This window comes from Schistocerca cancellata, chromosome 1 (genome assembly GCF_023864275.1).
Source record: "Schistocerca cancellata isolate TAMUIC-IGC-003103 chromosome 1, iqSchCanc2.1, whole genome shotgun sequence".
NCBI classification, from domain to species: Eukaryota; Metazoa; Arthropoda; class Insecta; order Orthoptera; family Acrididae; genus Schistocerca; species Schistocerca cancellata.
In genome coordinates this window covers 901145954-901162085 of record NC_064626.1, presented here as the reverse complement: position 1 = coordinate 901162085, position 16132 = coordinate 901145954, and the positions used below count along the sequence as shown (strand labels likewise).

Sequence of the window (16132 nt, the reverse complement as noted above, 5' to 3'; positions counted from 1 at the left end):
TTCTTCTTCTGGTATGTCACTTTGCAAGGCGTCAGGTTTTGTGACACTTTTTACTTAATTGGCAAAGTACTGACTGTTTCTCAGAATGCATTCAAAGCGAGAGATAATGGGTACTCCGTCAGTTAAAGAAACAGTGTCCTAACACCCAGCAAAATGACAAGTCAGATGAAGAAATGTTAGGTGCAGCCATTCTGCCATACATCATCCCCAGAGTGATGGACAAATCAGCCGCATATCGTACAAACACAGTTTAAGGAATATTTACAAACTGGCCAAGAACATAGATCACCAATGGGCGAAAGGGATCTGGAGGTGTCTGTGTTACGATGACTGTATGATCTGTCTGTACCAGGATCATCTAACATAAATGATACAGCAGGTTGGAACAGGTGGAAAAATGGTCGTGGCAGAGCACATGCTGAATGAGACTGACCACATAATAAAATTTTCCGACACATGGGTTCTCACTGCAGACAAGAATTATCATGCTATTTTGCCCTGAGAGGCCATTGGAATTCAGAAATGTAGTACAAGCTTTTATGAGAAAGAAGGCATCCATAAGATAAACAGATCCTTGAGTCTCACATTGCAGGTAATAAAGGAAGAACCAAAAGGTAATGACCAGGATCTGATTTGATACATAAGCAGAAGGAAGTGTGTGTGTGTGTGTGTGTGTGTGTGTGTGTGTGTGTGTGTGTGTGTGTGTGTGTGCGTGATTATTTTACCTAAAATTGTTGGAATTTTTCAACATCATCATTATATTGTGGGCAGAGAGAGAGAGAGATAATGAATTTTTCTTAATTGTACAGTCCAGAGACCAAAAGTAGTATTTTTCAACAGCACATAAGTAGGGATGGGGAAATTTTGTAAAACCGATAACATAAAAAATAATGCGAAATTGGTGGTTTTTTTTGTGAAATAATATGAAATCAGAGGTTTTTATGAAAGATCATGAAATCAGTGACTTTTACAAAATACTGAGAAATTTCTCATTTTCCCCTATAAAACATATTTTAAATCTGAGAATAGCAATTTACCAATATTTGTAACTGAGAGTGAAAGGAGACATTGAAATTGGATTCCCCCCCCCCCCCCCCCCCCAGGGCTGAGGTTCGTCTATAATCTTAAAATGACAGTTCTTTTCTTGTATAACTGATTACCTATATGATATGACATTAAAAATAGCATCAAAATTGGAAAAAACATAACACCAAAGTTGGAAAAAAATAACACCAAAACTGGGAACAAAATAATGCCACTGCATGGTGCGTGCTGACACCATGTAGGGGCATAGCGTGAGTGTGGGCTTTCTAGCTCGTCAAGGGATAAATCTGAAAGCCAGCAAGTTTTCCATCTTTTCAACATGCCTATTGACAACTCAATGCTCCTACTTTTCTGTGAGCAGTCTCCTTTAATCCCAAAGTATTTAGATTCTACAAAAACCTCCCTACAACATTTATTAAGTACTTCTCCTTGATAAAATAAAACTATAGAGTTACCTTCTTGTACCAGAAAAAAGGTGCACCCCACCCGTAATCTATGTGCGCTTCACAAACAATGAATGTAACTTTCATACAAAAGATTTCAAATGTTTGAGAATCAGGTTCTACTATGTCAGGAGGTAGAGTGCTGATGCTCATATACTTCGTGAGTATACAATACACCCAATGAGATGTCACTAATTTTGAGGGATCTGACAGTCAACCACACTCATTTGAAGTATTGTTCTCTCATAAGAGAATATTACTGGTCAAATTCTGTGTAAACCAATAGCAGATATTAAAATGGCAAATGGGAGATTGTTGCGGGCAGGTCATATTCTACAAAATATTAACTCCCTGGACATCTACAATACTGGACAAACTCTATATAAACTAATAGCAGATACTCAAATAGAAAAAGGGAGAGGAGGAAAAGGGGGAGGAGGCTGAGGCCTGTCCAGAAACTGTCACTGAGGAGCTCTAACAATAGAGTTGTATTTTGTCCTCATTTCTTTACTACCAAAACCAGACATAAAATGACAACAACCTGAGTAGATAGAAGCTAATCTACTCTGCTGCCTATCTGACTCAAAATGCTTCAGCCGTTATTACAAATTCCTACAGCACATTTCTTTTAACAATATTACAGCTAAAGTAACAAGACCATCACATGAAATAATGCTCCATTAAGCATATGAATTATATGGCTGCCACAGTAGCAACTGGACTTTTTTTCCTAATCCCCACCCCCTATCCAGCACTGGGCTGGTTAACTGCAAAAATTATTACATTGCCAATGCAAATACAGATTGCAATCCTCTACCATTAAATTATGAGACCTGACAATCAACTGCATATTACTTACAAAATCAAATAAATACTACACTCAACCTGACAATACGCGCTATTGAAAAAAATATTTTCATGATCTAGTGGATTTTTGCTAATGAATGAATAATACTTAACCATTCATACTTTCAGAAAGAGTGTGGGAGAAAATGATATTATGATCTTTCTACATGCAGGAATTCTCTTCAACAAACGACTTTACACAAAAAATTAACCATTCTCTCCAATTTTCTGGGATAACATTTCAGTGAGTAATACCCTTCCAATCTCTGACTTCTCCTACATTTTTACACTACTAAAACTGAAGTTTCTATTCCATTTTAGAAAACCCCCTCCACCACCATACTAAAATATTTTGCTTCTCTGGTAGAATTCTCTACCTTTCAAAGTGCCCCTTTGCACCCACAAAACCCAGATGTTAATCTGTTTTTTCCAACTCGCTAGCTTCCAGAGAATACACGAGCAGGAATATCTTGTAAAGATAATAATTTGGAAAAAAAAGGGTAATGCAAAGGCAACTGAGTGTTCTGGAATCAAGTTTACAAATTTGTTGGATTGCATTCAGCACTGGCACCCCACTCACTCTGCTGAATGTAGTCTGATGTTAAGATGAACTTGTTGGGAGACGTGGCCTGCGTGTTCGCACCTATGCTGGCTCCTGTTGTGCCGCCACCTGCCGGGAGGTCTCCAGCTTGCTGAGCATCTGAGATGAACTCCTGCTGATGGTCCTCTTGCTGTTGCTGTATTCCATTCACTGTTTCTTCAGATATCTGGCTATCTTCCTCAGTGGTCTCATACTGTTCTTCTCCTGCCCCAGAGATCTGCAGGGAAAAATTTGATTTCGCCATAGTCTATTAATGTAATTTACATTACAGTGGGTATTACGATAAAAAATGTATATTCAAACAACTACGTACTTCTGGCAGCAATTTATTTAATCAAACTCACTCTCTCTCTCTCTCTCTCTCTCTCGATTACTGATAGTGGTTGCAGCCAATGAAATACATGTTCCACACACAAAGAAAGAAGAAGTAAGAAATCATACTTATTATGTATTGAAACTTGAACTTAGGGAAATGCTTCATAACCTAAATTTTCCATGTCATTCTTACCCCGTGTCATCCTTGATGTGTAACAATATGAAAAAAGCAGTACCTGGAAATACGTGCCATATTATCACAAACCCATATCCATTATTAACTGTATGAAGCTGACAATCCACACTTTTTTGAGTAGCATGCTCATCGTCTATAAACCTGATATATTTATGGAATAATGATGAGATATGAATCAGTAGACTATGTTTCCCTTTTCCAACCTCTGATGGGGTATGTTGCCTATTCTTTGCAGTAATTTCATGCTGCTGACAAATTCTTCATGGTGACCCGAGATTCGGTAACAATCACTGGTTGCCCACTCTTTGCAATATTGTCATGTTGTTGACAAATTCTTAGTAATCAAATGTTTGGAAACAATCACTGACCTACAGCCGTTCAGTTTATATTCACCACCTGACAAAAAGAAGAGTGAATATCCAGAAGGATAGGAGGAAAGGAAATTAACTGTCATCGGTTGTTTCAGCGTTACAAAATTTAGTCAAATGTACAAAGAGCTTGGTAGTATGAGCCACCATATCAGTATGAGGCCTGCTGGCCTGGATGCATGCATGCATTGACTCAGCTGGGACCAGTGTCACAAAGTCATTGTATCCTCTCTTGAGGCAAACTGGACCAACTGCTGCAACTGGTCCTGACTATTCTGGATAATGGCACTGGGACAGAGCTGACGTCTGAGCTGGCCCCATACATGTTTTAGCAGGGACACAACTGGGGATCTTCCTGCTTACAGGAGCACCTCAACGTTAAGCAGACAGTTCACAGAGACATGTGCCATGCGTGTATGGCCATTGCCTAGTTGAAAAATGGTACCATGATACTGCCCCATTTAAGGTACAATTTGAGAATGGAGGATGCCAATGATGTACCATTGTGCCATAAGAGTTCCTTCAATCACTACCAGCTGTGACCTGAAATCATAATCAGTAGAATGATAGTTCACTGCTGAACACAATGCGAAGCCATTCTTCAATAATCTATGCTTCCTGGTCAAGGCACCACTCCAAACACAACCATTTGTCTTGTGATATTAATGGCAGACTATGCATGGGATGGTAATTCACTTTTCACACTGCAGCTAGTCTCTGGCCAACAGTGCATGATAACACAGAATGTTGCAGCCAATCCATTACTTTTTCTCGGATGACAGGTGCAGATGTGAAGAGGTAATGATGTGGTTGGTGCACAACAGAAATCCTCCCTCCATGACGGTCAGACATAGTTGACTCGAGCCTTGATGAAGAGTATGACTGCCCTCACATATTCGTGCCATCCAAAATCAGGCCTCTGTCCACCCAAAGGCCCCAGAAATCTGGATACTGCAGAAACCGAGCACCCAGTCAAATAGTGACTCTCAAAAAGGCCCCTTTCAAACTGTTAGGTGCTGATGATGCTGTCTGACAAGTACACAGCACATCTGTCCCCTCCGCAGTGATCACTCAACATCTGATGCTGCTTGTGCTCCTTATGTATCCTGCTACGTGTGGTAGCAACACAAAATATGAACAACACTATGCATTCTGGTGGATATTTCGTCTGTAACAGAGAATTGCAACTCTTAATAGTTTATATACCCACTGATTGTATGCACATGTAGGAAGTTACACTAACACCAGATGATGTCATTTGATTGCTTCACCACCACCACCACCACCACCACCACCACCACCTCCTACTACTCATTCCATCCCATCCCCTCCCCTCCCCCAGACTGTGTACAGTGTATCCAGTTGTAATGGTAGAAGCAAGTTGTTTAAGACCCTGGTCAGGATCACACTTCTGTCAAATTTGTTTCTTTCAAACACTTCAAATTTTATATTGCCAAAACAATGAGAATTGTTGTTTGTATACAACTACTCTTTACAAGTAGATTTCTAGCCAAGAGTAGTGTGTTCATAGATTCAACATTGTTGAAGACATTCCACTCCACATGGCAAGAGATAATTGAGCATTTAAGTGCTTGGCATGGCTACTCTGTGCATCTTCCATGACAAATCACAGTACCATGATATTGTTTACATTTAATTTGCAACTTCACTGATTTGCAGCAGTGTTAAGCAGCTATGACTTTTAGTCCATATTCTGCCAGCCTTTCGCACTTCACGTTTGAAAGCTGTCGACAGTACTGCTAGCTGTCAGGAATCTTCTTCTGCTGTACTCAGCATAGTTTCAATGAACCATGCTCTACCAATCTACCTTGACTGAAAATCAAGTGCATCTCATACATGTAAATTATGACATACAAGTCATTTTACACTAATGATCCAGGATACAAGTTCATAAAGATGTTTAACCGAAGAGCACAGAGAAAACCAATTTGGCGTTTCCTACCAAATTGTCATTCTAAATATGAGGAACATGTGTGACTATTACACTGTGTTTCGTTCTGCTAATCTACAGTTTTGTGGTGAGTGATTTAAGTAGAACAAATTGAGAAAAGGTACGTAGGAGGAGGAGATGGTGGAAGAGGGATATAATAATTTGGTCCTTTTCTAAAAATGATATGTAAGGTCATTCTATATGTTCATCAAGTCCAAATGTGAAAATCTCTGAAATTTCAATCACCAATTACCTGAGACAATTCTGGTTGTTTAACTTGTTGTACAACTACTTTTGGAGGTGATTTCTTTGGAGACACAACAGATGTTTTGGTGACTGTTTCTTGATGTTCCTGCTGCTGTTGGAGCTGTTGCTGCTGTGTTGCAGTTGCAGACGGAGATGCTTGTACTGCCAGGTAGATTTTTGTGGGACCCAAGACACCTTGTTTCCCAGTTGTAGCTTGTGCTGAAAAGTAGAAAATAGACATGTTAATTAAGTTTTCAAGAACCATAAAATTCTTGCAGAAAGAGATTGCTAGTAAGACTTAGGCAGCACATTCAGGAAAAACAGGAGAGAACTCAATGCAGTGTGCCCCAAAATTGAATGACACTTCGCTTCTCAAAACATGGCTAGCAGTCTCTGAGAAATCACAATATTCAGAACCCAGGAGGCATTTGCTCTGAACACAAAACAAATCTCCATCCCATATGGAAGCTTATTTCACATTCAAATATGGAAATATGCCATGTCAGGTAAGGAGGAAACAAATGTCACACAACCACAATACTGGTATAAAAGGGCCACAAAGGAAATGTAGCTTTCCCCTTCTTTCTGTGCTGTTATGTGTGTCGAAAGATGGTTAGCATGAAAAAATAATGACTCTCACAAACCAAGAGAAAGACATACTACTTCTTTATGGAGTATGCAGAAAGGATGCCAAGAAAACAGTTGAGTTCGCACAAAGGTATCCCAACACATGGTGACTAACAGAATCAGTTCAGCAGGAGAGAAAAAAAAAAAAAAAAAAAAAAAAAAAAAAAAAAAAAAAAAAGGGGGGGGGGGGGGTTTACAGCAAGGGCATTGGAATACTATGCAGGGGTAAGGAGAAAGTATGCAATGAGCAGGGCAAATTAGTTGTTGCTCATAATCCACATGTTAGCTGCAGACAAAGTGTGAGTGCCTCTGGAGTAAGTCTGTGCAAAATTGTGAGAGCCTATAAAGTTCAGAATACCACATATGAATACAACAAGTAATGACTTCCACTGGAGACAATATAAATTATTATTATTGTTATTATTATTTATAAAACAAGAATTATTATGGTAAATACATTCAGTCAAACGATGGCTGCATTTTAAATCAGTGAGGAGTAGGGAGACAAAGTAAGTACTGTACGCTTTATAAAATGTGTAAAAAGCATATGAAACTAGGTCATTTTCTTACCTTTCAATAGCTGCTGCTTGACCTGCTGCTGAACTACAGCCAGTTGCTGTGGTGTAAACTCAGCACCTTGTAATCCTTGAAGTACTATTCGTGGGCCCTGCTGTGTCTGAATGACTTGCGCTGTCACACACTTTACTATGGTACCTGGCGGATGTGCTATTTGTGATGCTGGATCTCCAGAGCTTACATCACCATCCCCTGGCGCTGCTGCAACAGCTTTCTGCTGTACTGGCTGGACACCCGTGACTTGATTCTGTGGTGTAGCTGGTGAAGGTAACTTCTTGGATGCCACATCATCCACGGCTGCAGTCTGGGGCACAGCAACTTGCTGTACTACAGTCTGTCAATTTTCAATAAGTGACTATCAGACAACTACTTTTTCAGAAGCACGTTAATGTTGTTATTGCATCTATACCCTGTCAGACCATTTAGAATAAAAACTAGAAGTTACATTCAACAAATTATGAAAATCAGATACCATTATTAAAATTTCAATTACTGGAAGAGAACTTTGCAAGCGAGAAATTACAAGCACCCTTAAAATACAGGTTGGAAGAAGCTTTTGAGTAAGTATGTATTTACACAACTGTCACATTAAACCTTTTGCAATGGTTTCTCTTCAGACTGTATCTGATTTCATGCAAATTTACTTCCTCCCCCTTCATTTTGGAATGTGAATTTGCTCTCAAATTTAATGTTTCTATCCATCATTTAAAGCAAATATGATTTATTACGTTAAGAAATTGCAAACCTTTCTTTTTCAAAACATCTCTTTTACAATAGTATTACCAGCTGTGGTAACGTCCAAATAGTAAAGTACAAAGATCAATGGGATTCTGTACGGGACCAGCTGGGAGGTACTCAACTTAAGGAAATCATGTAGATACTGAACTGACACAAAATGAGGCAATAGCCAACATTCCTCAACAAATTCTCATGTACCTTCAAAAATACAAAAGGTAAAGAAAATAAATATTACAAAAATAAGGGAGGAAGGAGAGAAGGAAAGGAAGTGTTGTAGTTTAATATCTCATCAATAGTAATGCCATTGGAGATGGAATATAAGCTTAAATTTAACAAGGTTACGGCAGGAAATGTGTTGTAGGAACCATCTGGCATTAATCTAAACTGACTTTAGAAAAACCACAGAAGTCTCTAGTGTAGATCTGAAATCCATTTGTCCCAGACATGAGTTCAGAGTGCTAAAACTATGCTACTGCACTACATACTGTAGTAGTTCAAAGGATTGACGTAACAAAAATCTGAAACTGGAGAAGAGTGGAATTCAAGATCTCATCAATTCTCAAATTCATTGCACTCTTTGAATTCTGCACGAGTTTAAGCTGGTGAAGATCTGAAGAGGACTGTAAGTCTACGAAGGGATAGGATAATTACTATGAAAGGACAAAACATTTAAGTGAGTAGAGAAAGATCACAAGAAGTGCTACAATAAAAGAGTGAATACCATGTAACGTTGTTCACGAATGTACCACTACAAAAACAGCACACGTGACAACAGAAGAGGTAGACAGTGTGGTCACCCAAAGAACTATGTTGAAAAAAGGGAGGGACTCAGCGAACAGGTCAAGAAGAAAAGAAAGCCCAAGTGAAATAAAAGCATAATTGACAGAATGGGAAAAATACTCCACAGAATAGGTATCTAAAAGTGTAAATAATGGTAACAATAATGATTTTTGAACAAAAAGAGAGAGAATTACAATGATTAGGCCATAGTGAACATTTTGAGAATGTAATACAAATTCCTACTTCCTTGCAAAATTCTTTTATATGTCAAAAGTATTCTGCTTCAAGCATCTTTATAAGTCCATTTAGTAAATGCACCATGATATGCCAGCTATCAAAGTTGTCAGAAATGTGTATGTGTGTGTGTGTGTGTGTGTGTGTGTGTGTGTGTGTGTGAGAGAGAGGGGGGGGGGGGGAGGGGGAGAGAGAGGGAGAGGGAGAGCAGTTGCATTTTTACAAGTGAAACCGAATCTCAAGCTGGCAAATTAAGGCGCCATTCTCATATATTATGAATGAAATGTCTGCTTGTGTCTGTGTATATGCGGATGGATATGTGTGTGTGTGCGAGTGTATACCTGTCCTTTTTTCCCCCTAAGGTAAGTCTTTCCGCTCCCGGGATTGGAATGACTCCTTACACTCTCCCTTAAAACCCAAATCCTTTCGTCTTTCCCTCTCCTTCCCTCTTTCCTGACGAGGCAACCGTTGGTTGCGAAAGCTAGAATTTTGTGTGTTTGTTTGTGTGTCTATCGACCTGCCAGCGCTTTTGTTTGGTAAGTCTCATCATCTTTCTTTTTAATTATATTTTTCCCACGTGGAATGATTCCCTCTATTATATATATATATATATATATATATAGATGATGAGACTTACCAAACAAAAGCGCTGGCAGGTCGATAGACACACAAACAAACACAAACATACACACAAAAATCTAGCTTTCGCAACCAAAGGTTGCCTCGTCAGGAAAGAGGGTAGGAGAAGGGAAGACAAAAGGATATGGGTTTTAAGGGAGAGGGTAAGGAGTCATTCCAATCCCGGGAGCGGAAAGACTTACCTTAGGGGGAAAAAAGGACAGGTAACACTCGCACACACACACATATCCATCCGCATATACACAGCCACAAGCAGACATTTGTAAAGGCAAAGAGTTTGGGCAGAGATGTCAGTCGGGACGGAAGTACAAAGGCAAAGATGATGTTGAAAGACAGGTGAGGTATGAGCGGCGGCAGATTGAAATTAGAAATTAGCGGAGATTGAGGCCTGGCGGATAGCGAGAAGAGAGGATATGCTGAAGGGCAAGTTCCCATCTCCGGAGTTCAGACAGGTTGGTGTTAGTGGGAAGTATCCAGATAACCCGGACGGTGTAACACTGTGCCAAGATGTGCTGGCCGTGCACCAAGGCATGTTTAGCCACAGGGTGATCCTCATTGCCAACAAACACTGTCTGCCTGTGTCCATTCATGCGAATGGACAGTTTGTTGCTGGTCATTCCCACATAGAACGCTTCACAGTGTAGGCAGGTCAGTTGGTAAATCACGTGGGTGCTTTCACACGTGGCTCTGCCTTTGATCGTGTACACCTTCCGGGTTACAGGACTGGAATAGGTGGTGGTGGGAGGGTGCATGGGACAGGTTTTACACCGGGGGCGGACCTTAGGGGGAAAAAAGGACGGGTATACACTCGCACACACACACATATCCATCCACACATATACAGACACAAGCAGACATATTTAAATATGATGTGACTTACCAAACGAAAGACACACAAACATACACACAAAATTCTAGCTTTCGCAACAAACTGTTGCCTCATCAGGAAAGAGGGAAGGAGAGGGAAAGATGAAAGGATGTGGGTTTTAAGGGAGAGGGTAAGGAGTCATTCCAGTCCCGGGAGCGGAAAGACTTACCTTAGGGGGAAAAAAGGACGGGCCCAAACTCTTGTCTTTAAATATGTCTGCTTGTGTCTGTATATGTGTGGATGGATATGTGTGTGTGTGTGCGAGTGTATACCCGTCCTTTTTTCCCCCTAAGGTAAGTCTTTCCGCTCCCGGGACTGGAATGACTCCTTACCCTCTCCCTCAAAACCCACATCCTTTTGTCTTTCCCTCTCCTTCCCTCTTTCCTGATGAGGCAACAGTTTGTTGCGAAAGCTTGAATTTTGTGTGTATGTTTGTGTTCGTTTGTGTGTCTGTCAACCTGCCAGCACTTTCATTTGGTAAGTCACATTATATATATATATATTTTTTCCAAACTTGGAAAAATAAGTGCACCTTTAAGTATTGGCCCTTTAAAGTGTTGCAAATTGCAGTGCATAAATCCACAATGAGTTTTGAAATGGTGGGCAGTACTAATCTGTGGCTAAAAACCAGACTCTTAGAAGATTCTCCCTTAACAAGGAAACGTAATGTTACAACCAGCTTGCAGTGTAACAGGGCATTTACAGGTATTTTATTCGTGATCTAGGCTGGTATGATCACAAAATGTATAAACATAAGATTTAATTCTTACTTTCTAGAATGTGAGACAGCCTTCCTCATGACTGTGTCAACTTAATAATTCCATCTTCTACCACAGACAGCAGCTTCTCGAAATTGGCCATGTCCACGTCCTCACGAAGCTCTGAAATTCATGTGGATCTTCGAGCCTCAGTTCTCTCATAAGCAGTGAATATAATCCCCTGCCTTTGTCCCTTCTTTTCAGCCACGATTGAACTCAACAACACCTGGCTTTTTGTTTTCTTTGTCATTCTGCCCTAATCCGAAGATTTACTGTCACTGCCATGGAAATAGCGCCAAAAACAAGTGGGTCTTCCATGTGCAAAATGCTGTATAAATACATATATCTGTGTAACCAAGTGTCATTATATGAAACTAACTGTCAAGTCTGTACTTCAGAACAGTAGTAACCTGCATACGAGAATAACAATTACTTAATAAATAATGATTAAAAAAATTTCTTATGAAATAGGAACATTGAGTCACATAAGTAATTCGAACGGATGACATTCCAATATGCCACACGGTCCCCCTTGTGTTTCGTGTGGTAGAATCAAAGACTTTACAAGAGATCAGACATTTCTGTATACGTTTTGCGTGTTATCACTGTCTACTGTGCACGTGCGCCCAGTATATCCTGTGTGGATGGTATAATAGGTCAATGTGAACCAGCCTGCAGTTACAGATATGCATGCTTCGGACACTGGTGCATCGTGTAATGCGAGCTTAACTGTTCCAACCCCTATTCAACTATTTGAAGTTATAATAAATCGCATGAAAACTCATCAGTAATCAGTTCAATGCCACCAGCACATTGCTGAAACCTGCAACATTAGATTAGATGTGATACAGCTACTGCACGTCTTTTTGGGAATTGCAACATGAACTAAAATCCATATATTCTCATACTTTGAAGAACAAGGCTTTTACATTATATGAGCAGTTGGCATTTTGTGACTGTTATTACATTACAATATTCTTTCTTTCTACAAGTGATAAGCATATACTTCAATTGCTAATAGCCAAATAGGATAAGTGTGCAGGAATTACCTGAACATTTTGTTGCCCTGCTGCAGCAACTGGTTTCAAAAGTAAATTGCTTGTAGTTGCAACAGGAACTTGTACAGCGTTTACAGTTTGTGTAGCCTCTCCAGAGGTTACTGTTGTTCCCACCGTAGTATTTAAGGCAACTGCATTGCCTGTTACAACAACTGCATTGCTCTGTTGTAATGCAGTGGCAGAAGTCCCAGGAGGTGCAGTTCGAATTAAGACTTGCTGACCATTTATTGTAGCAAGTTGTGCTTTTCCAGATGCTAGCTGCTGGGCAAGGTTTGATCCAGCAACTACAAACTGGCCAGTACTGAGAAGTTGACCACCTGCTGTCATCACCTATTCATAGAGACAAAAATGGAAATATTATCTTTCCACATTAAATAACAGTGTGCCCAACCAAAAAGTATGCACTGCACGTATGCCTATCTACACACAAACGCAACCCCCCCCCCCCAACCAACCTCCCCCCGGCAGTGCGCACGCGTTCACACACACACACACACACACACACACACACACACACAGACAGAGAGAGAGAGAGAGAGAGAGAGAGAGAGAGAGAGAGAGAGAGAGAGAGAGAGCGAAATTAACAAACAATACAATTTTAACTACCATCACATCTTATAGACAGTGTGGGGAGGATTAGGCAGCAAATGGTGCTGACCAAATACCAGGTTTAACCTTTTATGCCCTGTAATGCAGACAATAGTGTCTCTGTGTGCCCTTACTTAAATCGCCACCAGGCAGTCAGCAAGCATGCCACAGAGAACTGCGCAAGTCTTGTTGTGGAAACAATAAGGCCACTGACCAACAATTAGGGTACACACCACAAAAAAAAAAAAAAAAAAAAAAAAAAAAAAAAAAAAAAAAAAAAAAAAAGTGTGCTTTCATTCAAATATATTCGTATAAGCATTACAATACAAAACTTTCATATACAAGCACTAGTCACTGACTGGTCTGTGACAACATAATCCATTGACGAATCATCTTGCAGTTCATGTTGACCACAGGAGTTGTAGAGTATGAGGCTGAGTTTATTTAAAATTTTGAAAAAAAGTATCTCCTATATATGTGACATCTAAATGGTTCTATGAGAAAAGATTCATTGGGTTGGAAGTATTGTAATTTTATCTCTTTTCTTTTAACACATTATTGCAGTTAATTCTAAATTTCATGTCGGAAAATATGTATTTCCTTCAATTCTTTTAATATTTCATGAAAGAGGAAGACAATGAGATGGAGGAGAAATTTGAGAAAGAACTAAAATATGAAATACTGACTAGAAATTTTCCATTTAATAATTTATAAGGGAGCGAATTTTTACAATACATTACCTGTGTTGGTGTCCCAACAACTTGATTACCACTAACAATGATCTGTCCAGGTGTGAATACTTGATTTCCACTGACAACTACAGTTCCCGGTTGGGCAGCAACCTTTTGCACAACTGGTGTTCCTCCAATTTGTTGCCTGATCATAACAGTCTGTAAGAACATACAATAAGTTATCAGAACAACAAAAATAAAGAAAACATAGTTATGGAGATGAACAAACTGTATGAGAAGGGTTCAATAAGTAATACAGCACACATTTTTCTTGGCCAACTTAGGTTGACAAAATGTGGCATTTGTTGTGGGACATGATGGAATATTCCTATTTCAGCCCCTATAGTTTCATGAAGTACCAATAGCCGGCACTGTACATGGTCTTCAAAATGGGGTCTGTAAAGGAGATGCGTTTCAAGCAGAGAGCTGTCACTCAGTTTCTTTTGGCAGATAACCAGAACATCACAGATAAACATAGGTGCCTGCAGAATGTCTACGGAGACTTTGGACTTAACAAAAGCACAGTGAGCTTTTAGGTGACGCATCTGTAATCACTGCAACAAGGTCGTGCAAACCTGTCCAATCTCCCACATGCCAGCAAGCTGCATACGGCCTCAGGAAATTGAAGAAACGACTTCAGCATGTTCATCGCCACAAAAGTGCAAACAAACTTCCCCTTCTCCATGACAAAATGCAAGGCCTTACACAAATCTGTGCACCCGATAGGAGCTCAAAAGATGTCACTGGACTGTTCTTCTTCGTCCACCATTCAGCTGGGATCTTGCACCTTCAATTTCCATCTGTTTGGTCCAATGGAGGATGCTCTCCACACAAAGCAGTACAAGGGTGATGGGTAAGTTACTGATGGGGCAGGACGCTGGCCCCAGTGTCGACCAGTATAGTGTTACCATGTGAGCATACAGGTCCTCCAAGTAAGGTGGTGTAAGGCCATCACGTTGAACAGAGATTAAGTTGAAAAATAGGATTTTGTAGCCAAAGGAGTTGGGAACAATATGGTGTCTTGAAATCCTGAATAAAAGCAACCTGCTTTCAGAGAGAGAAAAAAAATGTGTTGTATTACTTACCAAATGCCCTCACACAAAAATAAAATTAAAGAAAAAAATGCATTCTCATATTACATTTTGTTTTTCATGAACAATTACATGCAACTATAAAGTGCTTAGCATGACTAAAGTAAGAAAATAATAAAAGCATTAAAAACAAGACTTTAGAAGCTGAAGAATATCAAATTTGTACATGATATTGTCTCCTACTTTCTGTCTTCGAGTTTATCTTAATGTGTGCATACTTAAGTTAAAAGTGGTCAACAGAAAACAAGGCAGGTCAACAAATGAAAAGCTGTTCTGACTCTAGTGGTTATTTAGTGTAACTCTTGTTGCATATGTTGTCTGATTTGTAACTTTCTGTATATGTATTTGGCTATGCCACAATGATGGTAAAGTGGCAACTAGTAAACTGCCTACCATGAAGGGCAAGTCCACTGTGAAACAGACACAAATGACTGATCGCCATCTTCATTTACTTAGCATTCACAACTGAGGGATCTTACTTGAGATGAAATACAGTTCCCACTCATAGCAGGTAATTCCAGTAAGAGTGATTTTGGTAGCAGTCAAATAAAAATTAACTAGAATCAAGTGAACACGTATGTACTTGGAAAAAACAAGGAAGGATTTTATCATCATACTTCTTTGGAGATTGCTCAGATTGTAAATGGGGAAACCCAAACTCAATATTTCATAATCTCTCATCTGGCAAAGTGGAATGGCACAAATGCAATACTTATAAGGCACATGTAACAAAAATTTCTTCTATACATACAACAATTTCAATGGTGAAGGATTCAGAAACAGCAGAGTGGGCAAAATGCAACACTTCAAGTATAATTTTTCCAGAAATGTTTGTAAAGTCTCACATATAAACAAAGTCTGGTCTCAGCAGCCAGAAACTGTGGTCACGCATGAGTGACTTGCGTCTGCGTAAGTGTGTGTGTGTGTGTGTGTGTGTGTGTGTGTGTGGTGTCTGTTTCTGACAGAGGTCTTGTTTGTCTTTCCTTCTCCTTCCCTCTTTCCTGACGAGGCAACCGTTGGTTGCGAAAGCTAGAATTTTGTGTGTATGTTTGTGTTTGTTTGTGTGTCTATCGACCTGCCAGCGCTTTTGTTTGGTAAGTCTCATCATCTTTCTTTTTAAATATATTTTTCCCACGTGGAATGTTTCCCTCTATTACATACATACATATATATATATATATATATATATATATATATATATATATATATATATATATATATATATATATATATATATATATATATATATATATATATATATATATAGATGATATGGTTATAATAGAAGGAAACATTCCACGAAGGAAAAATATAACTAAAAACAAAGATGATGTGACTTACCAAATGAAAGTGCTGGCAGGTCGACAGACACACAAACGAACACAAACATACACACAAAATTCAAGCTTTCGCAACCAACGGTTGCCTCGTCAG

At 39.4% G+C, this 16132-nt stretch overlaps 1 protein-coding gene across 1 annotated transcript in view; it reads right to left on the bottom strand.

Moving 5' to 3' along the window:
* Window positions 1–16132, bottom strand: part of LOC126190882 (nucleosome-remodeling factor subunit NURF301) — a 289288-nt gene that overhangs the window by 34385 nt on the left and 238771 nt on the right. The window contains exons 28-32 of the mRNA XM_049931491.1: window positions 13617–13766; window positions 12280–12618; window positions 7208–7547; window positions 6018–6229; window positions 2914–3151 (exon numbers count right to left, since the gene is read on the bottom strand). Of these exons, the coding sequence (XP_049787448.1) occupies window positions 2914–3151; window positions 6018–6229; window positions 7208–7547; window positions 12280–12618; window positions 13617–13766 (1279 nt within the window). The remainder of the gene's footprint in view (window positions 1–2913; window positions 3152–6017; window positions 6230–7207; window positions 7548–12279; window positions 12619–13616; window positions 13767–16132) is intronic.